General features: G+C 40.1%; 1 protein-coding gene across 1 annotated transcript in view; it reads right to left on the bottom strand.

Moving 5' to 3' along the window:
* Positions 1–24,977, bottom strand: part of LOC127840423 (uncharacterized) — a 61,465-nt gene that overhangs the window by 17,654 nt on the left and 18,834 nt on the right. Inside the window, exons 11-27 of the mRNA XM_052368838.1 lie at positions 24,639–24,777; positions 23,431–23,636; positions 21,876–21,992; positions 19,235–19,388; positions 18,190–18,290; positions 17,495–17,567; positions 16,078–16,224; positions 15,366–15,416; positions 13,768–13,935; positions 12,913–12,991; positions 10,165–10,316; positions 8,066–8,174; positions 6,266–6,312; positions 4,761–4,925; positions 3,738–3,902; positions 3,005–3,121; positions 1,055–1,187 (exon numbers count right to left, since the gene is read on the bottom strand). Of these exons, the coding sequence (XP_052224798.1) occupies positions 1,055–1,187; positions 3,005–3,121; positions 3,738–3,902; positions 4,761–4,925; positions 6,266–6,312; positions 8,066–8,174; positions 10,165–10,316; positions 12,913–12,991; positions 13,768–13,935; positions 15,366–15,416; positions 16,078–16,224; positions 17,495–17,567; positions 18,190–18,290; positions 19,235–19,388; positions 21,876–21,992; positions 23,431–23,636; positions 24,639–24,777 (2,123 nt within the window). The remainder of the gene's footprint in view (positions 1–1,054; positions 1,188–3,004; positions 3,122–3,737; positions 3,903–4,760; positions 4,926–6,265; positions 6,313–8,065; positions 8,175–10,164; positions 10,317–12,912; positions 12,992–13,767; positions 13,936–15,365; positions 15,417–16,077; positions 16,225–17,494; positions 17,568–18,189; positions 18,291–19,234; positions 19,389–21,875; positions 21,993–23,430; positions 23,637–24,638; positions 24,778–24,977) is intronic.

A 24,977-nucleotide genomic window follows, 5' to 3' on the forward strand; every position in this document is an offset into this window, starting at 1 on the left:
GATGAAAACTGTGGACTAAATTGGATAAACAAGAAAAAGTAACCATTTTACTATTTCGAGTCATTGTGACCGTGACCTTCGACCTAGTGACCTGAAAATGAAAAGGGGTCATCAGCCAATCATGATCAATGTACCTATTAAGTTTCATGATCCTAGGCCTAAGCATTCTTGAGTTAACATCTAGAAACCATTTTACTATTTCGAGTCACTGTGACCTTGACCTTTGACCGAGTGACCTGAAAATCAATAGGGTTCGAGCCCTCATTAATATAAAGACACTGATCAAGTTTGAAAAGAATCGGATGAAAACTGTGAACTTTATCGGATAAACAAGAAAAAGTAACTATTTTATTATTTCGAGTCACTGTGACCTTGACCTTTGACCTAGTGACCTGAAAATGAAAAGGGGTCATCTGACAGTCATGATCAATGTACCTATGAAGTTTCATGATCCTAGGCCTAAGCATTCTTGAGTTATCATCCGGAAACCATTTTACTATTTCGAGTCACTGTGACCTTGACCTTTGACCCAGTTACATGAAAATCAATAGGCTTTGAGTCCTCATTAATATAAAGACACTGAACAAGTTTGACAAGAATCGGATGAAAACTGTGGACTTTATCGGATAAACAAAAAAAGTCTTACGCATGCACACACAACACACACACACACAGACACACAGACACCATGCCATCCCATAAGCTCTCTGCCTTTGGCAGTAGAGCTAATGACGTCATTAGTGTGACGAAATGACGTAATTATACCAGCGAAATTTTCCAGTTAAACTCTTTTACAATGTAAATAAACGGCGAAAAAGCATAACATAAAAAGAAAATGTGTTGGAATCGGTGGAATGTCGATTTTTATTCACTCGTGATCATAGAATATATAGTATATGTTTTATGATAACCTAAAAATAGAAAAAGGAGTTCCGAAAATGTGTTCTTTTCACCGATGAAAATAATAATTTGTTCTTTTCACTGAGCACTGTTCTTTCACTGCAGAAATGTTGAATATTTTATCATTAGGTATAAAAGAAACGAGGCCACTTGCCATGTCTCGCAGGGCCCTCTATTTATCTCCATAGTATGTAGGACCACGCTGCCGTCGGTGTCGTAGCAGGGGCAGTTGTTGACGGGAACACACATGCTGTTGTATAGCATCATACCGTCAGCACACGTGCAACCTGTAAATCAAATATAAATTAGTCTTCCTCAGCAAAAACGGAGCTAAATCCATGTGCGTAAAGTTTAGTTCCACATTTGCTCTTTTTGGAAATAACTTTCTTTAAACAAAAAACTCCATTAAAGCTGAAAGTGACGTCCCTTATTATTATGTGTGGACTGCACAGGCTTTTAGAACGACACTTTACGCACATGCATTAAGTCCGGATTTCCAAGAGCGAGGCTGATATAAAGATGTCATCTGAAAACACATAATATACGACACTTAGACCGTAACCTATGGCATGCAATGCCATTGGCGTCTTGTTTGCCCTAATAAACCCCCATACCAATTTGCATGGTCTAAGGTCATAGCATAATCTTCACATTGCGCGGAGACTTTTTTTTCCAACCAACCAATCCACCATCAGAAAGACATAGAGGAAATTTGTTCATGTCAGTGTAAGATCGTTTGTTATATCACGAGTGATCATAGAAATTATATTTTCACAGTGGAATTACAAACGATCTTGCACTGACAGGAACAAATATTATGTTTCTTTTATGCCCCTCGTCAAGAAAATAATTAACAGCTGTTTCCCTTTCGCTGATAAGTTAGATCTACTCTTTCTCGAAGTTTCTCCCGTGGCGTGCCTCAATACATTTTAAAGCACAAAATGACGTCATTAGTGTGACGAATCGACGTCATTATACCAGCAAAATTCTCCAGTTAAACTCTTTTACAATGTAGATCTAAATCAACGGTGAAAAAGCATATAATATAAAGAAAATTTGTTGGATTCGGTGGAATGTTGATTGTAATTCACTCGTGATTATGAAAAAATATATATACATTGTATAATTATTTATGATAATCTAAAATTTAAAAAAGGAGTTCCGAAAATTTGTTCTTTTCACCGGTGAAAATAACAATTTGTTCTTTTCACTCCAGAAACGTCATATTTCATCATTAGGTATAAAAGAAAGTTATTTGCTTACCAATATTACCCCATGGCCAAATATCACGAAATTTCTCAATATTTGAGCTCAACTCTGACGCTGAGATTTGAGTTTTCATGTAGATTAGAATTAAATATATATCGGTCATCTTACAAACATGATCAAATATCAGCATATATAAGAATATGCACACATTCCTCCAATAACACAGGGCTGGGTCAGACGCAAAGCTCAAATAACTTCTGTGAACAACAAATTAGGTATGCTGACTTAACTCATATTACAATTTGAAGCAAGATGTGCGTGTGAAACACTATGTCCCCCCTCCCATATATTTGACCTTTTATCTTGAAGGATGGCCTTGACGTTGACCGTTCACCACTCAAAATGTGCAGCTTCATAAGATACGTATGCATGCCAAATATCAAGTTGCTATCTTCAACATTGCAAAAGTTATTGCCAATATTAAAGTTTGACGCAAACAAACAAACCAACAAACAGACAGGGCAAAACAATATGTCCCCCAGTATAGACTGGGGGGGGGGGGGGAGGGACATAAAAAAAACACCAAAGTTGTGTCAGAATATTGACTTTTCAATGAGCATTCCTGAGACCAAGTGAGACCAAGACTGAGTGTTAGGCAAAAAAAGGAAATAGGTCTGTTACTGGAAAAAAACAGGGTCGGTAGGTAGGGATTATATATGTTTTATAGTTTGCTTGATATTACATCTTATATGAACGAAAATGAACGATTTTTTTTTTGGCGACCCTAATAACAAGTTGTGGGTCGGCGCTGATTCGAGAGACATAGTCGGGCGACCGGAAACGGACCTAATTTTGTTTGGCCTTAACTCGCACAGCATCACAAATCCACACCCACCTGGTACACACATGTCATCATCCTCGGTGCAGGTGTTGAGGCGCAGGTCAAAGCAGGTGTGGGGGCACCTGTTGGCGCAGGTGCTCCAAACTAAGCCTGGAGGACACTTGGAAGGGACTGAAATGTTAGAAAGCACAAAACTGTAAAAAAATATTATTTGCGGGACATTTATGTTCGTTCATTTCGCGGTGTGACCGACCCATATATTAAAGATAACAACGCAGAATTGCGCCCATGTTTAATTTGTAAGACCAAAATACGGTGCGCATAAAATACATTACTTGAGCCTTGTTTTGAGAAAATCTTGGCTTAATGCATGTGCGTAAAGTGTCATCCCAGATTAGCCTGTGCAGTTCGCACAGGCTAATCAGGGACGACACTTTCCGCTTTAATTTGATTTTTGGTAAGGAGGGACATCCTTGAAACTCAAAATACCATAAAAGCGGAAAGGTTCGTCCCTGATTAGCCTGTGCGGACTGCACTGGCTCATCTGGGACGACACTTTACGCACATGCATTAGGACCAGTTTTCTCAGAACGCGGCTGAATTTTAAACGTAATCTGCTCACACATCCTGTGTTTGTACTGCAATCCAGATGAAGTATAATGCAGCAAGAGCATAGTCACAAACAGGACTCATACAGCTTCACCGTTTGTTACAAACATGTCAGCTATGAACAATGCTGTGATTCTTTGTAAAATGTTATCCGTTCAGAAACATAACCTATGCTCACTCTCACTGCAGGTATTTTCGCAGTGGCGAGTCTCCATCGCGTCTCCTAGGCAACCAAACGGGTGGTTGCAGGCTCGGGTCCGCAGCTGGGTACCAGCCAGGCAGGGGATACCGGGGGTACAGGCACTCCACGGGGACCAGGGGTTCCAACTGGGCGGTAGAGCAGCTGTTAGGAGGAAAAACATTATATAGACGATATTTGCTGGTAAATACAAGATCAGAGCTTGGTACCAGCCAGGCAGGGGATACCGGGGGTACAGGCGCTCCATTATATAGACGATATTTGCTGATTAACTACAAGACCAGAGCTTGGTAAAAGCAGTAGAGGGATTCCATATATTCCAGCCAGGGTGGGTAGAATTGGGTGTGTGGGTTGGGCATGGGTAATAGGGGTTTTAGACGTAACGGATAGGATGGATGGGTGGAAGGATGTGGTAGTGTTGGTGGGCCATGATGGGTCAGTGGGGTTTGGGGGTTTGTTGATGGAGAACATAGATGGACGCGATGGGTTTAGGGGAATTCTGGTTCGGTGGATTGGATGTAGCAGAGCAGCTCTAAAGAGCAAATGCATTAATATACTATTTGTATTTTAATATAAGATCATAGGTACTAAATTTAGACGATACAAGGGCTTCCAACTTACGGACATAGTAGCTGTAATATGGAATGCCATATACAATTTACGTTTTAATATTTTTGACTTTAGTGTGTAGTACAGGACATTTATATAATGAGACGCGTTCTGAGAAAACTGGGCGTAATGCATGTGCGTAAAGTGTCGTCCCAGATTAGCCTGTGCAGTCCGCACAGGCTAATCAGGGACGACACTTTCCGCTTTTATGACATTTTTCGTTTAAATGATGTCTCTTCTTAGCAAAAATCCAATTTAGGCGAAAAGTGTCGTCCCTGAAAACCTGTGCGGACTGCACAGGCAAATCTGGGACGACACTTTACGCACATGCATTATGCCCGGTTTTCTCAGAACGCGACTAAAATACACATAGAGATACAAGCAGACACTCACTTGGGCAGGGCTCCACACTGCAATCCTCCCTCTCAGTCAGCTCGGGTTTACATTTGGCCGCCTGGGGACCGCCGCTGACGCGCAGGCGCCGCGTTCGCCACTTTTGACCGACGTCACAGGATTTAGAGCACAGGGACCACGGGCCCCAGGGCCAGTAGGAACACTCTGTTAGAAGATGTTAGGGGTGGTATTTAGTTAAATACGTTCACATATGAGCCTCGCTCTGGGAATCCCGGGCTTAGCGCATGCGCGAAAGTGTCATCACAGAGTGGCCATTGCAGTTCTCAAAATGTAATCAGGGACGACATTTCCGCCTTTATTGGATTTTTCTTTAAAAGTGACGAAAATTAATTTAAGGCGGAAAGTTTCTTCCCTGATTAGCCTGTGAGGACTGCGCAGGCTAATCCGTTACGACATTTCACGCCCATGCATGAAGCCCTTTTTTCAAGAACGCGGCTCATATTATTTTCATGATAAAATCAACTCACTGCATTTTTAAATAAGCGCTTTTCCACCATTTCTTTACATGTATAAAGTGCTTAACTGGAGAATCTCTTATGAATACTAATATTGAGACATCCAAATAAAGACGCCGTCGATATCGTGATAGTTACAAATCATTTTATTGTTACGTTAACACTGGATAATGATTGGATAATGCACTCACGTGCCCTGCTTGTCATTATTCGTTGAACCTACTGGGTGCATCCATTAAACGTACATATCCATGAACCTATTAGGTCTTAAAAACAGATGTAAACAGAAGTCATGTGCTTAAAGTGTCGTCCCAGATAAGTCTGTGCAGTCGGCACAAGATAATCAGGGACGTATGTTTCCGCCTAAACTGAATTTTTACTAAGAAGATACATATTCTAAACGAAAAATACAATAAAAGCGACAAGTGTCCTCCCTGACTAGCAAGTGTGGATGTGGACCTCACAGGCTAGTCTGGGACAACACTTGACACACAACCATAAAGACCCGTTTTCCCAGAACTAGGCTTAAGTCATTGTTTCACGCGAACCTTAACAAGGTTGAATATCAATCATCAAAAGCAAAATGACGTCATAATTTAGCGCGAACGTCAACGATATAGCGTTCGAAAAAAATACAAAAACATCTGAGAATCAATATTCATACGCCCAGATAATCAGTTTTAAATCAGTGTGATTTTTCACGCAGAAATAAAACACAGAAAAGCATACAACAAACATTGTCCCGACATTTCGTATTCACATGAGCCCCGTTCTAAGAAACGGGGCTTAATGAATATGCGTAGTCTCCAAAAATAGCCTGTGCAGTTCGCACAGGCTCATCAGGAAAATACTTTCTGCTTAGCTTAAATGGTCGTTAAACAGAAGTTTCCTTTTCACAAAAAATCCATAAAAGCGGAAAGTGTCGTCCCTGATCAATCTGGGACGATACTTTACGAACATGTATTAAGCCCCGTTTTCCCAGAGCAACCTACAATATGTACATGTCCTGATACGATCTGCTGTACATACCTTCACACTGTCCTATTATACACTGGAGCAGTCCGTTCATACACGTGCTGAAAAGAATAATTTGAGTTTGGTTATTTGGATTGTTAACGTTTTCAACAGTATTTGAGCTGGTTATTTATACAGGTTCTGAAAAGAATAGTGCGTGTTTGGTTATATGGATTGTTAACGTTGTCAACATGTTTTCATTCACATAAAGGCTGTAAGTTAGTATATAAACGTTTTCCTGTGTAAGCGATTCTTTATGTAAAATTTGCGCTCGATTGGTCAGTGTCGGTGTATGGTTGGTACTTAAATGTACCCCGGGTACTCTTAAGTATACTTAAATGTACTTTGGGTACGGAAAAGTTACTTAAACGAACCCTGGAATTCTAATGCTGAATTGGTCGTTGTCGGCTAGGTTTTATAAGTTAATTATGTTAATATTTATGTCAATATTTTGTAAAACAACAACTATGTTATTGGAACTCGTACTCAAAAAAAAATGTTCAGGTAGGTTTGTTCAAAGAGAATTTTTTTTCGTATTTCGTAGCGAGTTTTAAGACATCGGATTTTGGGCAGGAATAACACTCGAGTATGTAGTATAAATTTACCGGGTACGTTTTAGTACGTCTTCCGTTCCCGGGGTAAATTTAAGTAAAATTAAGAGTACTCGGGATACATTTAAGTAGTACCGAGCCGACAACGACAAATCGATCACTATTTGCATGAACACCAAGGAAATTGGAGATTCACACAGAAATCAACTCTTTTAGACCTACTGTAAAGTTATTTATATTCGTCTGTTTGTGTCGTTTGTTTTTAAATAAGCTCCATCATGGACACGTACACACATGGATTTCTGTTTTTTTACATATAAAAAGAGGAATTTGCGTCGGTCATTTTCCGATACATTTTGTATACAATTCGTGGACCCGTCTACCCACGATATCAGCGACCATTAATGTCCCGTGAATAATGATTGTACAATTGATGCGAGTTTAATGTAGAGGAGACGGGACTGTATCAGTCTACCTTAGCTTTCGTAAAGAAAATATATACATCAAAATGTAATACGGGTGTTAAACTAAAGAAATAAGCAAATTGAAGTTTTGAAACGAGCACTGTTCTTAGAAATCTGGACTTAATGAATGTGAGTCATGTGTCACATCTGATAAGCCTGTGTAGTTTACGCAGGCTTATAATGGAACATACTTTCCGCCTTAACTGTTTTTTTTGCTCAGAAGAACAAACATACTATATCAGCAGCAAGTGTGGCCCCTGATCAGCCATTGCAGTCCACATCAGGGATAACACTTTTCTCCTTAATTGGATTTCCACGAAAAAAGAAGCGTCCGTTAAAGCGGAAAATGTCGTCACTCATTAGCCAGTGTGGCCTGCACAGGCTCTCAGGGGCGACGCTTTACGCAATGCATTAAACCCATCTTTCACAGAACGCTGTTCAAATTCTCAAGTCCACCATGTTTAGAATTAGGAGCAATGCTTTGAAATGAGTCGCGTTTTGAGAAAACTGGGCATATTGCATGTGCGTAAAGTGTCGTCCCAGATAAGCATGTGCAGTCCGCACAGGCTAATCAGGGACGACACTTTACGCCTTAATTGGATTTTTGCTAAGAAGAGATTTCATTTAAACGAAAAATGTCATAAAAGCGGAAAGTGTCGTCCCTGATTAGCCTGTGCGGACTGCACAGGCTTATCTGAGACGACACTTTACGCACATGTAGTATGCCCAGTTTTCTCAGAACGCGACTAAAATAAAAAATAATTCAAACTGAAATTTTCAAATTGAAAACCGCCTCTCACCAGTTGCTGCAGTCAACATGTACAATGACGCCGACGTCAACTTTGTCTCCTATGTAGACGTCTTCATCGGGCGACGTCGGCCCGTACTTGCCGTCAGATTCAACATAACCTGAGAAATTCGGAATCAAACGAATCAGCATGAAGTAAATAGTATGAACAATTGCTCTCGACTCAGCGAGCAGTAAATAGTATGAACAATGACTATTAAATGACTATTAAATCAGCGAGCAGTCAATGGTATGACCAATTACTACAATTATCATCGAAACAGCGAGCAGTCAATAGTATGAACAGTGAGTATCGAAACAGCGAGCGGTCAACAGTATGAACCGTTACTATCGAAACAGCGAGCAGCCAATAGTATGAACAGTTACTGAGCAGCTAAAAGTGTGAATAGTTACTATCGAAACAGCGAGCAGTCCATAGTATGAACAGTTACTATCGAAACAGCGAGCAGCCAATAGTATGAACAGTTAGTATCGAAACAGCGAGCCGTCAACAGTATGAACAGTTACTATCGAAACAGCGAGCAGTCAACAGTATGAACAGTTACTATCGAAACAGCGAGCAGTCCATAGTATGAACAGTTACTATCGAAACAGCGAGCAGTCCATAGTATGAACAGTTACTATCGAAACAGCGAGCAGTCCATAGTATGAACAGTTACTATCGAAACAGCGAGCAGCCAATAGTATGAACAGTTAGTATCGAAACAGCGAGCAGTCAACAGTATGAACAGTTACTATCGAAACAGCGAGCAGTCAACACTATGAACAGTTAGTATCGAAACAGCGAGCAGTCCATAGTATGAACAGTTACTATCGAAACAGCGAGCAGTCCATAGTATGAACAGTTACTATCGAAACAGCGAGCAGTCCATAGTATGAACAGTTACTATCGAAACAGCGAGCAGCCAATTATAGGAACTGTTACTATCGAAACAGCGAGCAGCCAATAGTATGAACAGTTACTATCGAAACAGCGAGCGGTCAACAGTACGAACAGTTACTATCGAAACAGCGAGCAGCCAATAGTATGAACAGTTACTATCACAACAGCGAGCCGTCAATAGTATGAACAGTTACTATCGAAACAGCGAGCAGTCCATAGTATGAACAGTTACTATCGAAACAGCGAGCAGTCCATAGTATAAACAGTTACTATCAAAACAGCGAGCAGCCAAAAGTATGAACAGTTAGTATCGAAACAGCGAGCAGTCAACAGTATGAACAGTTACTATCGAAACAGCGAGCAGTCAACAGTATGAACAGTTACTATCGAAACAGCGAGCAGTCCATAGTATGAACAGTTACTATCGAAACAGCGAGCAGTCCATAGTATGAACAGTTACTATCGAAACAGCGAGCAGTCAACAGTATGAACAGTTACTATCGAAACAGCGAGCAGTCCATAGTATGAACAGTTACTATCGAAACAGCGAGCAGTCCATAGTATGAACAGTTACTATCGAAACAGCGAGCAGTCCAAAGTATGAGCAGTTACTATCGAAACAGCGAGCAGCCAATAGTATGAAAAGTTAGTATCGAAACATCAAGCAGCCAACAGTATGAACAGTTACTCTCGAAACAGCGAGCAGTTAATAGTATCAACAATAACTATTATACGTATTCTGAATTTCAGATAATTATTATTCAAACTCCATAAATGCAGTCGGATTCAACCCGACCTTGGAAATTTAAAAACGAATCAGCGATCAGTCAATTGTATGAACAATTACTATTCTAAGTTTAAGAGAATAATTATTTAAACTCTACTATTGATGTCATATTCAAAACAACTTAAGAAACTATCAAGGAACCAGCGAGCAGTCCATTTGAGAAAATTGGATTTAATGCATGTGCGTAAAGTGTCGTTCCAGATTAGCCTCATCAATTCTCACAGACTTTATATATCTATTTATATATATATATATATATATATATATATATATATATATATATATATATATATATATATATATATATATATATATATATATATATATATCACTCACTCAGGGATGACACTTTATACATATGCTTTAAGCACAGTTTTACTAACACGCGACTCTGTGTAATACCGGAATAAACATGACATACCAATCTGCTCAGCCGGCTCGTAGCCAAACGCGTTCCGGAAGGTGATCATGTCGAACGTGCACATGCAGGGTCGCTCCATACACAGCAGCGTCTGAGTGGCGTTACCTTGACAACCAGTGTCCCCTGGCCCTGGGGCGGGGCTGTCACATGCTCTAGAGAAATCGGAAACGTAAAATTCTGAGTACAAAAGAGAAATGTTTCCTATTCAGTGTCCCCAAGGTATGTGTGAATGTAAGGTACACACACTAGAAGCGGAAATGGCCAAGAAATATATTCATTTGAGCCTCGTTCTGGCAAAACGGGGCTTAATGCATGTGCCGGCGCATTCCACACAGTCTAATCGGGGACGACACTTTCCGCCTCTATGCAATTGTTTGTGTAAATCCAGTCTCTTCTAAACGAACATCCGGTCAATCCAATTTTCCCAGAAGGCAACTCAAAAAATAAGTGAATTTTAATAAAAGCCGATCTTGTCCATGTATGTGCCGAATATTTCCAAAGTATTGTTTTCATCTCAAAAATAGATTTCACTCCATAAGTGTGATATAGGCCTTCAATGCGGAGAAAAAAATATACAAAATCTCAGTGTTTATTAAAAACCAGAAAACATACTGTAGAACAATATCTTTGTTATAGAGAAAAACGCGTTATATAAGCCTCGCTCTGGGATACTGGGCTTAATGCACGCGCGGTATGTGTCGTCCCAAATTAGCATGTGCAGTCCACACAGTTTAATCAGGGACGACACTTTCCGCTGTTATTGAATTTTGTGTTTTAAGGTTGAAAAAAAAAATCAAGTGTCGGTGGAAAGCGTCTTCCCTGATAAGCCTGCGCACACATTAAGCCCAGTTATTCCGGGACGGGACCCATAATACTGTTACTCTGTACAGCCTCTCAAAGTTCCGTTCAACTATGTCAACTTGTGCAAGATTCACTTCAATAATTTTAAATTAATGCTCGCTCTATAATATTTAGTTTAGCTAAAACCTATTTATTTTTGCTCAATTGCAACGAAAGCCTTGGGCATATTGAAACGCTCTCGATAGTACGTTTCCTGTGCCTAGAACCAGTACTTTGTGTCTTGTGGGAGATCTAAAGAACGCTCCCACAGGGGAATCGAACCCGTGACCACCCGGTTTCTAGGCGGATTACAATTACTATCAATTACACAACGTCAACCTTAATATCTTAATCACTTTTAATAATCTGTTCAATAATTATACATCTATTACCTATACATAAGAATTAAAACGAAGGGCAATAACATTGTAAATACTTAATTAAGAGTAGCGTACTTGGCATGTCTGTTAAGGCTATCTAGTATTACATAAAGATTAATTTGAATATATTTATATTCGTCCGTAGTTGTGATCTATACAAGAAACGAACATATTAAAATATCTTCAAATAGCAAAAACTCCAAAAGTACTGTCAACAGAGATTTATTTATTTTACTCTGCACTTACGTCCGATATTGTATATCAATATACAAAGATTTATTTAAATGCTTTCACTACAAAGTTATTTCTAAGTGTAAGTTATGGTTCATGTCAGGGGCGGATTTTTGGTAACGGGGGGAGGGGGGGATATTGAAAGATTTGCTGGGGGTTCAGGGGCCGCTAGGGCCCCTGGTTGGTGCAGGGAAAAGTCCATGTTGACGAAGCCCACCGGAAGCTCCACGATTTTAGTGATTTTGAAGGCTTTGACAACCACTTCTTGGAGCATACATCATTGTTGACATAAAAATGCTACGAAAAGAGAATCAATGTGCAAAAGAGGGATACATCAAAATCGCAAAGTTTGATTTGAAAAACCAAGCGACAGAGAGTCTAAAGTTAAATAATTAGCGATTGTCTATGATAAGTGGAAAGTGTTGTGTACGAAAACGAAGAAAAATGAGTTTAAATAGATGATTTAGATCGAGTTAAGTGTGAAACTTAAATGCATTGACTTTACTTTAGCGATTTTATGGGGGCGTAGGGTCCGCGACCCCCATTGGATCCGCCTATGCATGTAATATGCACTTCCCCTCGAAATCATCTGTCATGACATGCTTCAAGTGACATTTAAATTCCTTCGATAGAAGATTGATTTTAATTCCTTTAATAATCCCGAGTTATACTCCGCACGAGAGGTGAGGCAGACGGACTGACGGACGGACAGATTTAATGATGAAAGTCGGACGAAACAATTATTATATCCCTCCCTTTGAGCGCTAAAAGTACTTTTCTTTCATGTTTTTATGATACGCTCAATCAATCCAAAATTGGCACATGTACTCTTTACCGGAATATTTTATAACACAAACTACGAGTGCGCATGCGTAACACATCTCTTTTAAAAAGGAAATAAACTTCGAACGAAATAGGCTGTCCAGTTAGCGTAATGCACATGAATTAAGCCCTCTTAAGTCCTGCTCATACTGACCATATAAATGATGACCGGCAAGTATTCACAAACAACATTTTGTACTTCCGCACACCTAATTTTCGTATGAACAAACAACATTTTATACTTCAGTTTACCTGGTTCTCGTTTTCACACAAAAAAAACATTTTGTACTTCCGTTGAACTGGTTCTCGTATTCACATACAAATGTTGCACTTCCGTTCACCTGGTTCTCGTTTTCACAGACATCATTGTGTACCTCCATTCACCTTGTTTTCGTATTCACATACAACATTTTGTACTTCCGCACACCTGGTTCTTGTATTCACAAAAAACGAAATTTTTTTTACTTCCGCTCACCTGGTTCTCGCGCGTTTTCCCGTGCCGCACGTGACGTCACAGTCGCCCCAGGCCGACCACGGGGACCAGTTAGGCAGGCCTGAAAATGTACGGGACAGTGCAATGAAAACATCTTAGCCGGGTACGATATATTTCTTCACACATGGTGAATTATCAACCAATTGCCTCAAGAGAAAGTCGTTTGGTCGACGTTGATATGATACACTATGTGACTTTTAACCAATATATTGGTGCCCGATTGAATCAAATGCCTTTCGAGGTACCCTCAAGTCGATTTCTTGGGTAGAACCAGTAGTTGGTGTCGTTGTGGAAGACTTTTATCCAATATTTTACAGAGTTCTCTCAACTATTTTACAGAGTTCTACACCCTACCTTTTTACCGAGATCTATCTTATATTTTACAGAGTTCTCTGCCCTATTTTATAAACTTTTCTCCCCATGTTTACACTGCAAAATAGGGGAGATTAAGCTGTAAAATTGGAGAATAACTCCGTAAAATAGGGGCGATAAATATTAGGACCCCAAATTCAAACCCCACTGCAACCCATCATAACAGTAACAAAATATGTCTAAGAATAAAGCGAAATAACGGGACGTTATGCATGTGCGTAGGATGCCGTCCCAGGTAAGACTGTGCTTGTATGGTATGTTCGTTATAAGGAAGGCTCTTCTTAGCGAATATCCAGTAAAGATGGAAAGTGACGTCCCTGATAAGCTGTGCGAACTAAATTGCTTATCTGAGGCGGCACTTCACGCACATGCATTAAACTCCGTTTTCCCAGCAAGGCACATTTAATGAAGTCAATGCCATACAAAACCACTGGCACATACATTTAATGGAGCCGCCATCCTTACCATAGGCACAGTCTGTGAGTCTGCAAGGTCGGGAACCAGTGGCGTCACCGGCACACATGGCGCCGCCGGGACCCGGTGGTGGCTGGTTACAAAACCGGTACCGTGTCTCCTCCCCGGGGCCGCACGACCGTGTACAGCGCGACCAGGGCGACCATGTTCCCCATCCGCCTAGAATCAACCCCCAAAAAACATATGAAACAATTATTTTTACTATAAAAACTGATACTGTAAAATCATTTGTATTTGTGTGACGTTAGTTTTGGTTGAATTCGTTGTTTTACCGTTCCACGAACTAAACACAAACACATCGGAATATTAAAACAACGGAAATTCAACATTTTACCAAAATCAGATATCCACTCTTAAATCTGTTCACGAAAAAGCCATTTTTAAAAAAAAAGGAAGATCATGCTGACCAAAATACATGATTTTAGTAAGTTTAAACCTATTTATTTTAGCTCGGTTGCATCGAAAGCGTCAAGCTTATTGTAACGCTCTCGAGTCCGATTCCTGGGCCTAGAACCAGTACTTGGTGTCTTTTATTGAGATCTAAACAACTCATCCACAGTGGAGATGGAACCGGCGACCACCCGGTCGTTAGGCGGACACCATATCCGTAACACCACGGCGACCTTAAATGATTTTAAGGTAAAAAGCAGTGAGTTTTATAATGAAAACCACACAAACCATCATCAAAATCCCTAGATGGGTCATACTAATAATAAGAATATATTTTCACATTGTATTGAATGATTTTGCGGAGTTAGCGTGATCACAACAACCATCTCTTGTTTACAATATTTATAAGACGCGTTCTGAGAAAACGGGGCTAAATGCATGTGCGGAAAGTGTCATCTCAGAATAGCCTGTACAGTCCGCACAGGCTAATCAGGGACGACACTTTCCGCTTTTCTGGTATTTTTTCGTTTAAAGGAAGTTTCTTCTACACGAAAATCCAGTTAAGGCGGAAAGTGTCGTTCCTGCGGAATGCAAAGGCAAATCTGGGATGACACTTAACGCACATGCATTAAGCCCAGTGTTCTCAGAACGAAACTCATATAGGCATCGCTCTGGGAAATTGGGTCTTAATGCAAATGCGTAAAATGTCGTCCCATATACAGATAAGCCTATCCGCAAGGCTAATCAGGGACTATACTATTCGCATTTATGGAATTGTAAAGAAATCTCTTGTAAAATGTCGTCCCACTAGAGAAGCCAGTCCGCAAAGCTAATCAGGGACCATTCTTTTCCCATTTAAAGAATTTAAAAGAAGTCTCGTCTAAACGATACTCAAATAAGACACTTTTCGCACTTGCCTTAAGCTCGTTTGAACGATATTCAAATCAGACACTTTACGCACTTGCCTAAAGCTCGTCTGAACGATACTCAAATCAGACACTTTACGCACTTGCATTAAGCTCAGTATTTTTCAGGACAAGACTCAATTATTGTTCAGGACAAGACTCAATTATTGTTCAGGGCTCGAATAATGCAATTTCGCGTGTTGACATCAAGGGTTTCTGCTTAGAATAGGAATTTATTTATTATAAGCAATGCGACATGAATGTGTAAGTCACTCTCGACACACTGTACCGTACCGTTCTGTGCCGGCGTGGTTGTCTCAAACTTGGTGGTGGTGGTGGTCTCCTCTAAAACAAGACGAAGGTCGTCAGTTTTATATTCTATCAATACGAGGGCTGTTAATTGTATACTCTATTAAAAGCCAGGGCTGTCAATTTTATATTCTTTCAATAACGAGGGCTAGCAATTTTATATTCTATCAATACGAGGGCTGTCAATTGTATATTCTATCAATTTATTTATGTATTAACTTGAAATGTGAATTATATTTGAGTACAGTTATAGTTGGGTAGTTTAATACTGGCTATTTGTGCCGCCCTCTGGAAAACGGGGCTTAGTGCATGTGCGTAAAATATCGTCTCAGATGAGCCTGTGCATGCGCTGAGGCTAATCGAAGGCGACACTTCCCGCTTTTAAGGTATGTTCATTTAAAAGAAGACACATGCAAGCGAAAATCCAGTTAAGACGGAAAGGGTCGTCTTTAATTAGTCTGTGTGGATTGTACAGGCCGCCTGAGACAACACTTAACGCGCATGAATTAAGCCCCTTTTTCCCAGAGCGCGGTGGAATTGTGTCCTTTTGAATGATCATATGTTACCATGTCACATGAGAATCTAGAATAATTACCCGTCAATTCCCCTGGGCTTTTATTGACGGACTGCACATGCTAATCTGGGACGACACTTTGTGCATATGAATAAAGCTCCGTTTTCCCAGTGATGTACTCACCGTTAGCGCGACAACATGGCCCAAAGTCCGCACCCGGGAAGTATGTGCAGCGGTCACTCGGCCTCGGACACGTTGCGCCCGCGGCCCCTCCGCATATGACCTGTTGACCTCCCTGCACTACCGGCTCGTACCCGAAACCGCCGCACACTGCGGGCAGAACAAGGCACATATTACACGACAGGTTAATACAATATTGATGACTACTTTAAATAGGGGATATTTTTTTTGGATTTTGTGGAATATCGATTTTAATTCTCAAATTGTCATAGAAAATATATTTTTTCTATTAACACGAGTGAATTAATATCGATATTCGACCAAATCCAACAAATTTTCTTTTTATTAAATGCTTACAAATTATATATTTTTTATTTTTGCTCAAATAATGATGTCGAAACGCCATGAAAATGACGGCATTTCACAGTATAAAAGTAAATTGTATCGATAATTTTTAATGTTAATTTTCCAAACAAAATATAGTCAATAGTTTTTATATTTCCAATACTCAACTTTACATGTTTTGAACGAAAAACAAAACAACATATTAATAAACATCAACAGTTGAGTAAAACAACACACTAAAATAACCAAACTGTGTTTTAGTCTTTAGTTTAAACCAATTTATTGAAACGCTCTCGAGTCTGTTTCCTGGAACTATAACCAGTACTTGGTGTCTGTGGTATCGATGGAACGCTCCCTCGAACCCGTGACCTCCAGTTTGATAGGCGGACACCATATCCGCTACGCCACGGTTTAAATCTTTGTGCGTGCTTAACAGTGATGTTTTTCGCTTCATAACAAAGTGTTCCTTTTGATTGGGTAAAAAAACGTGACAAACCATAAATTTAAAAAATAAACAGATTAATATTATATAAACATTATACCAATTGTTAATAAGTGCATGATCAGCTGCTTTATAAAATGTATATGATCAACTGCTAGGGAATTTAATTGCTGTATAATTAACTGAACAAACCATATTTAGTTTATTGGAAAAGATTGGCATATATTTGTGGGAAATGTTGGTCAGATGTTTGGGAAAAAAATATTACCTTTTGCCATTTGGAAACAGCCTTTTTTTAAAAACTTTTTTGCAATTGGGAAACAGCATGTAAGAGGCTATAATTTTGGTAAAAAAATGAGTCGCGTTCTGAGAAAACTGGGCATACTGCATGTGCGTAAAGTGTCGTTCCAGATTAGCATGTACAGTCCGCACAGGCTAATCAGGGACGACACCTTCCGCTTTTATGACATTTTTCCTTTATATGAAGTCTCTTCTTAGCGAAAATCCAATTTAGGCGGAAAGTGTCGTCCTTGATTAGCCTGTGCGGACTTCACATTCTAATCTGGGACGACACTTTACGCACATGCATTATGCCAGTTTTCTAAGAACGCGACTCAAATATTCCCTTCTTACCATCAGCAGGTGTGGTGGTGGTGCAGTTTTCTTCGTCCCGGCAGTCATAACAGTTGCATTTCCCATCACACAACTGAAAACAGAAGATATTGAAATCAGATTTATATGATTTTCGTCTCGATTTTGCAAAAACGTGCTAAAAACCTGTGCGTAAGGAGTCGTTCCAAATTAGCCTATGCAGTCTGCGAAGGTTAAGCAAGGACGACGCTTTCCGCTTTTATGGTATTTTTTCATTTTTGGGAATCGTCCTTGGAACAAAAATCGGCGCAATGCGGAAAGTGTTATCTCTGATTTAACTCTGCGGACTGCACAGGCTAATCTGGGACGAAACTTCACGCACATTCATTAAGCTCAGTCATCCAGAACGATGCTCATACAATCTCGTCTGCATTGTAAAAATACGTCTTTTAACATTTATAACAACGCTACATGACCACATTTTCTATCAGGCAAATGTGCGCAGTAAATACTTATTCTTATAGTGACTATCCACGATCTTTTGAATTGCACGGAGCAGCGTTATCCTTTATGCTGGCTTGTATCAATGTCCTTACAACGGAAGCTCATGGGGCCGAATAGACGGCTAGTCACAAATCTTGCTCAAGTTCACTACCATAACATACCACAGACAAAAATATAGCAAATATATAAACATTGCGTTAAAAATTGTAATACAAAGGCATTGATACACCAACCTCTTCAGCGTGCACACAAGTACTTCCAGCATCGCACGAGAAATAGCACGTGATCGGTTCCGGTGTCGTCGTCAATGGTGTGGGGGCGATTGTTGTCGCCACTGGAACATCAGGAAACATGGATTAATGGTGCATTACTAACCATGGCGCAACACATATGGCACTAACAAAACAAAAGCCTCGTCCTGGAAAAACCGGACTTATTGCACGCGCGAAGTGTTGTCCCAGAATAGCCTGTGCAGTTTCGCACAGCTACTCAGTGAGGGCACTCATCGCTTAACTGAATTTTCGTTATGAAGTGACTAATTTCGGACTGTAAAAAATAATATGTCAAGAAATATTACGCACATGCATTAAGCCCAGGTTTTCCAGAACGAGGCTTTAATAACCGTGAGTTTGATGATTAAAAAACACTCCTCCCAATTTGTAAAATACCTACTTCAAAGCGCATGAAAAGTTGTTTATATAAATTGATATGCACTCGACGAAAGACAATCACCATAAAACTTCGCCAGTGATATCCATTTTGACACCACTGGAAATAACGTATGACTCATCAAATACATCCCTTATGACGTCATCGATAAATATCGCCTATGAAATCATCATTGGTCATCACCTTTGGCATCAGCAGTGTGCATCACTCATTACATCATCGATGCATATCGCCTATAGCTCATGATACAACATCAGTGACATCACATATGACATCATCTATGACGTCATCAGTTTACATTACCAATTACATTATCGATGCATATCGCCTATGGCATCATCGTTAACGTCATCACCTTTTGACATCAACAGTGTACATCACCTATAACATCATCGATGCATATCGCGTATGGCATCATAAGACACCATCAGTGACATCACATATGACATCATCTATGACATCATTAGTTTGACATCATCTTTGACATCATCATGTCCTTATTGACTTATATCGTAAGTGACAACATCTATTACCAAATGATTGATATAATCCGTGTGTTCATCTTACAAGCATAATTTATGACATCATCAATGACACGATCATACGTACCCTCTGGCGTGTAGCAGGCGTGTATCTCAAGGTCAGACACCTGTGACTGCGTGTTCTTGGTTGGACTCACGTAAATGTAGACCTTGTCACCGGTCTGCCCGTAAAAGTTGTACGTGATACGCTTATGGTGGACGGGCGTGTTGCACTTGATCTTCTACAAAAACAAGCAATGTGCTTTGCGTAATTAAGCCTAGCACTGGGAAAACTGGGCCTTATGCATGTGCGTAGAGCGTCGTCACAGATCAGCCTGTACAGTCCGCACAGGCTGATCAGGGAATACACTTTATGAAATTTTGTGTTTACAAGTAGTCTTTTCGAAACCAGTTAGGGCGGAAAGTGTCGACCCTGATATGCCTGTGAAACTGAACGTGCTAATCTTGGACGACACTTATTACACTTGCTTGACGCCAAGTTTTGCTAGAAAGAAAGCTCAATTTATTTATTGCATGGTGTATGGGCAGATGGAATAATAACGTGATAGCCCAGATGGCGATCTCCATGCCGAGACAGGCTTTTTTCGTTGATTTCAGTTATTTATTTAAGCGTATAAACGGCAAAAAAAAATCTGCCTCGGCATGGACGTCACAATCGTGTTTGTCCCGTGTTAATCCCCTCTGGTACTGGAGTATTGATCTTAATCTTCTGCAACAAGACAAACGCATTACGTTGCAAAGAAAAGTAACGTCACGTTATGTGAACATTTACGTTTACGTTAATAACATTTTAAATGAAAAAAAAGTCAGGAATGCTCTGCGTAATTTATCGAACACACAAACAATTCTTTATTAGAATCAGATTTTTTTACCAAAACCGTCAATCATCATCGTCACTTTCATCATTAGCCGTATCATCATCATCGTCGTCGTCGTCATACTCCTTTCATCATCATCACCATCATCATCATCATCATCATCATCATCATCATCATCATCATCATCATCATCATCATCATCATCATTATCATCATCATCATCATCATCATCATCATCATCATCATCATCATCATCATCATCATCATCATCATCGTCGTCGTCATACTCCTTTCATCATCATCACCACCATCATCAATGTAATAATGTTTACCTTTTAAATCATCAGTATCTAAAGCATCATTATGAGTATTATCTATTGAAGCGTAAATCACTAAGTTAGCTGTACTGGTCTCAGTAAAGTTTTAAGCCACATACCTTTAAATGAAATACATGGCATAGTAAATTTAAGTATAAATAAGAAACATATTTTATCTATGCCAATTAGAATATATATGGTGGTTACAGGGTAGAAATCCGTCTCTTTTGCGCTTTAAGACTTAAAAATAATCGCGTTTGTCGAAATGGACGTATACGTCTAGAAATTCTACTTTCGGTTTTACCGTTTGAAAAATAATAAATTACTTGCTAATTTGGCTACATATTTAATTTTATCTATCTCAATTAGAATATACCTGGTGGTTACATGGTAGAAATCCGTCCTTTTTGCGCTTAAAACTAAAAAAATAATCGCGTTTGTCGAAATGTACGTACACGTATAGAAATCCTACTTTCGGTTTTAAAATTAAAAAAAATAATAAATTACTTGTTAACTAGGCTAAAGATTTAATGACAATTGTGCACACTTGAAATTGCATCTATATGTATTGATTAACGTGTACTTCATTTTAAGGTGTGTGGCTTTAACACTTGACTAATACTACAATCAATCATGCCTTTTCCCGTGCACGGTAGGTCATGAAGGTCCAATCACGTACGTCGAACGATATACATGTGTCATTCGAGACATTTCATTGAATAAATAAGATCGTTGCTATTTATAATAGTGCACATATAGGACACATAACATAATGTATATGTGCCTTACTTAATATACAACAGTAGATAGGGGCCCAGATATTTTCACTGAGAAGATGCATAATGCACAGCATGTTTCTATTGAGCCTGTTTTCAGCTCAGCTCTGCTTTTGTGTTCGTCTTTTGTCCGACGTCTGTCCTGCGTCGTCCGTCATAAACATTTCGTTTAAACCTTTTCATTTTTGACTAATTGCATATAAAGCCTTAGGCTTATTTGAAAAGCTTTCGAGTCCCTTTCCTGGTACTAGAAGCAGTACTTGTTGTCTCTGGATCTAAAGAACGCTCCCACGGTGGGGATCGAACCCTTGACCTCACGATCGATAGGCGGACACCATATCCACTACGTCATATCCTTTGCCTTGTAAACATTCAAGCAGTCAGTGCCAGGTTAATATTGGTGAGCTAATAGTATGGATGTTTCAATGCATGTAACAAGATGGATCCCACACAGTATGCAACACTTATCTCGCTCGTGCCCACGTTCTGTTCGTTGACATCACCAGTAATATCACCATGACATCATAATTGACGTCATATATTACGTCATAAGTGATTATGTTAGACCATTATTACCTCGCTCGTGTCCACGTTCTGATCGTTGACATCATCAGTTATATCACTATGACATCATAATTGACGTCATATATTAAGTCATAAGTGATTATGTTAGACCATGCTTACCTCGCTAGTGTCCACGTTCTGATCGTTGACATCCTCAGTAGTAACACCATTACATCATAATTGACGTCATAATTTATATTACGTCATTAGTGATTATGCCAGACAATGCTTACCTCGCTCGTGTCCACGTTCTGGTCGTTCCTGTTGAAGAGACTAAGCACGACAAACTTAGAGAACCTCAGGGTGAATGTCACCTTGTATACAACAGCGTGGCCCTCACGTGCATTGATCTGAAAAACATGTGAACCGCACTCTGGGAAAACCGGGCTTAATGCATGTGCGTACACTGTCATACCAGATTAGCCTGAGCATTTTTCCCAGGATAATCAGGGACGAAACAATCAGCAAAGACTTGCTTTTGTTAAGAAAATTTTTCGTGAAATCAAAAGAGTCCTTAGAAGCGGAAAGTGCGTACTCCACAAGCTAATTTGGGACGACCACAGTTACTTGTCATCCCAGATTAGCCTAAGCAGTTCGCACAGGCTTATCAGGGACGAAACTTTCGGCAAAGACTGGATTTTTAGTAAGATACATTTTCTGGCATACATAAAAGTCCTTAGAAGCAAAAAGTGAGGACTGCACAGGCTAGTTTGAAACTACCACAGTTTACCCACATGTATTAAGTCCCGTATTTCCAGATAGAGCAAGTCTAACCTCAAGAGATATTTTAGTACTTATTTTCTAAACAATATTGGCTTATAAACACACGTTTGATTGTTTCTGTGTAGACAATTCTAATTTTGTTAAAAATTCATAAAAATATCATCGAATAAGCCGGGTGTTTGGAAACAATTGGTTTTAAACATGTGCGTAAAGTGTCGCACCAGATTAGAAATTACAGTCCGCACAGGATAATCAGGGAAGACACTTTCCGCTTTAATGGTATTTTCCAACTAAGGAAGTCTCTTCTAAGCAAACTCCAGTTAAGGCGGAAAGTGTCGTTACATATAAGCCTGTGCGAAATGCACAGACCAATCTAGGACGAAACTTTACAAACATGAATTAAGCACAGTTTTCCCGGAACGATGCTTAAAATATTGAGTACAAACCCCCGGTTTGACAAAACAACCAAACATCAACTCATTAAATAACCCAAACATAATTTATCTTAAGAAAGAACGCTAAAAAATATTCCTTTACAGTACATATGAGCAACGTTATGGAATAATGACTTATTGCATGTGCGTGAACACATGTGCACTCCGTACATGCTAATCAGGGACGACACTTTCCGCTTTTATGGAATGTTCCAAAACGAAATTCCAAATAAGCAGAAAACCTCATCCCTGATTAGCATTTGCGGACTTCTCAGGCCATTTGGGGATGATATTTTACGCACATGCATTTAGCCCCGTTTTCCCAAAGCGAGACTTATATACAGTACGTGTCATAATTTGAGTCGAGTTCTGAGAAAACTGGGCATAATGCATGTGCGTAAAGTGTCGTCCCAGATTAGCATGTGCAGTCCGCACAGGCTAATCAGGGACGACACTTTCCGCCTAAACTATATTTTATGCTAAGAAGAAACTTTCTTTAAACAGAAAATAGCATAAAGGCGGAAAGTGTCGTCCCTGTTTAGCCTGTGCGTACTGAACAGGCTAATCTGGGACGACACTTAACGCACACGCATTATGCCCAGTTTTCTCAAAATGCGGCTCATTGTATCACCTGAAAGAACAGGTAGGGGTACGTCTCCACATCGTCCGTCGTCGGCGACCAGAATCCATTGGACCCCTTCAAAGCCTGCACGGCCTTGGCCCCTGACATCTGGGAGGAGGCCCCTGCCAGGCCGTCCACGCGTGAGAAGTTGATGACCTTGACCTCGCACTCGGGGGGCGACGTGTAGGAGTTGGACGAGTAGGCGGGTGTGGTAACTGAAAAAGAGAACAGGATGACGTGAGCCTTGTTACGCTGAAACTGAGCTAAATGCATGTGTGTGAAGTGTCGTCGCAGATAAGCCTGTGAAGTCTGCACTGGTTATTCAGGGTCGACGCTTTTTGCCTTAACTGGACTTTCGTAAGAACAAACTACGTTTACACAAACAATGCCATAACAGCGGACAGTGTCATCCTTGATTAGCCTATGCGGGCTGCACACTTTACATGCATTAAGCCCGGTGTTCTCAAAGAAAGAGGCAGATTGCTTATTGAGTTTAAAGTTCCTACGGGTAGGCGCGCATTGGTTGTCAAAGATCGATGAATCAATAATCGTAACCACAGACCCACAGGGGTGATGTGAAGTAGGCCACGGAGTATAATGGAATGGAAAATCAAATTAAGAAAAGTGCAGCATCATCGTTCAAACTCTCATACATACCAGCATTCAAGCAGGCCCAGATATAAAGGTTGATACATACCAAGATCGAAGCAGGTCCATATAATGAGGGTGATACATACCAACATCGAAGCAGGCCCATATAATGAGGGTGATACATACCAACATCGAAGCAGGCCCTTATAATGAGGGTGATACATTCCAACATCAAAGCAGGCTCAGATATTGAGGGTGATACATACCTACATCGAAGCAGGCTCAGATATTGAGGGTGATACATACCAACATCGAAGCAGGCCAAGATATTTAGGGTGATACATACCTACATCGAAGCAGGTCCGGATATTGAGGATGATACATACCTACATCGAAGCAGGCCCAGATATTGAGGTTGATACATACCAACATCGAAGCAGGCCCAGATATTGAGGGTGATACATACCAACATCGAAGCAGGTCCACATATTGAGGGTGATACATACCTACATCGAAGCAGGCCCATATATTGAGGGTGATACATACCAACATCGAAGCAGGTCAACATATTGAGGGTGATACATACCAACATCAAAGCAGGCCCAGATTTTGAGGGTGATACATACCAACATCGAAGCAGGCCCAAATATTGAGGGTGAGGGTGATGGGAAGGTCGGCCTGTAATTTTTCCAGCACGACTACCACCACCTGGTTGGCCATCATTCCTGTTGGTAGAGGGATCGGGGCGTCCGTGACCGGAATAGGCTGAAATAAGTGGTGAAAAGTTTAAATAAGTGACAAGCTGAAATACGTGCCAGTTTCGGATAAGTGAACAGTCGAAGTAAGGGAAAGGCTTAATAAGTGAAAAATGGAAATAAGTGAAAAGTGTAAGGGAAAAGTTGAAATAAGTGAAAAGTTTAAATAAGTGACAAGCTGAAATAAGTGCAAATTTGAAATAAGTGAAA

Source organism: Dreissena polymorpha, chromosome 8 (genome assembly GCF_020536995.1).
Source record: "Dreissena polymorpha isolate Duluth1 chromosome 8, UMN_Dpol_1.0, whole genome shotgun sequence".
NCBI lineage: Eukaryota > Metazoa > Mollusca > Bivalvia > Myida > Dreissenidae > Dreissena > Dreissena polymorpha.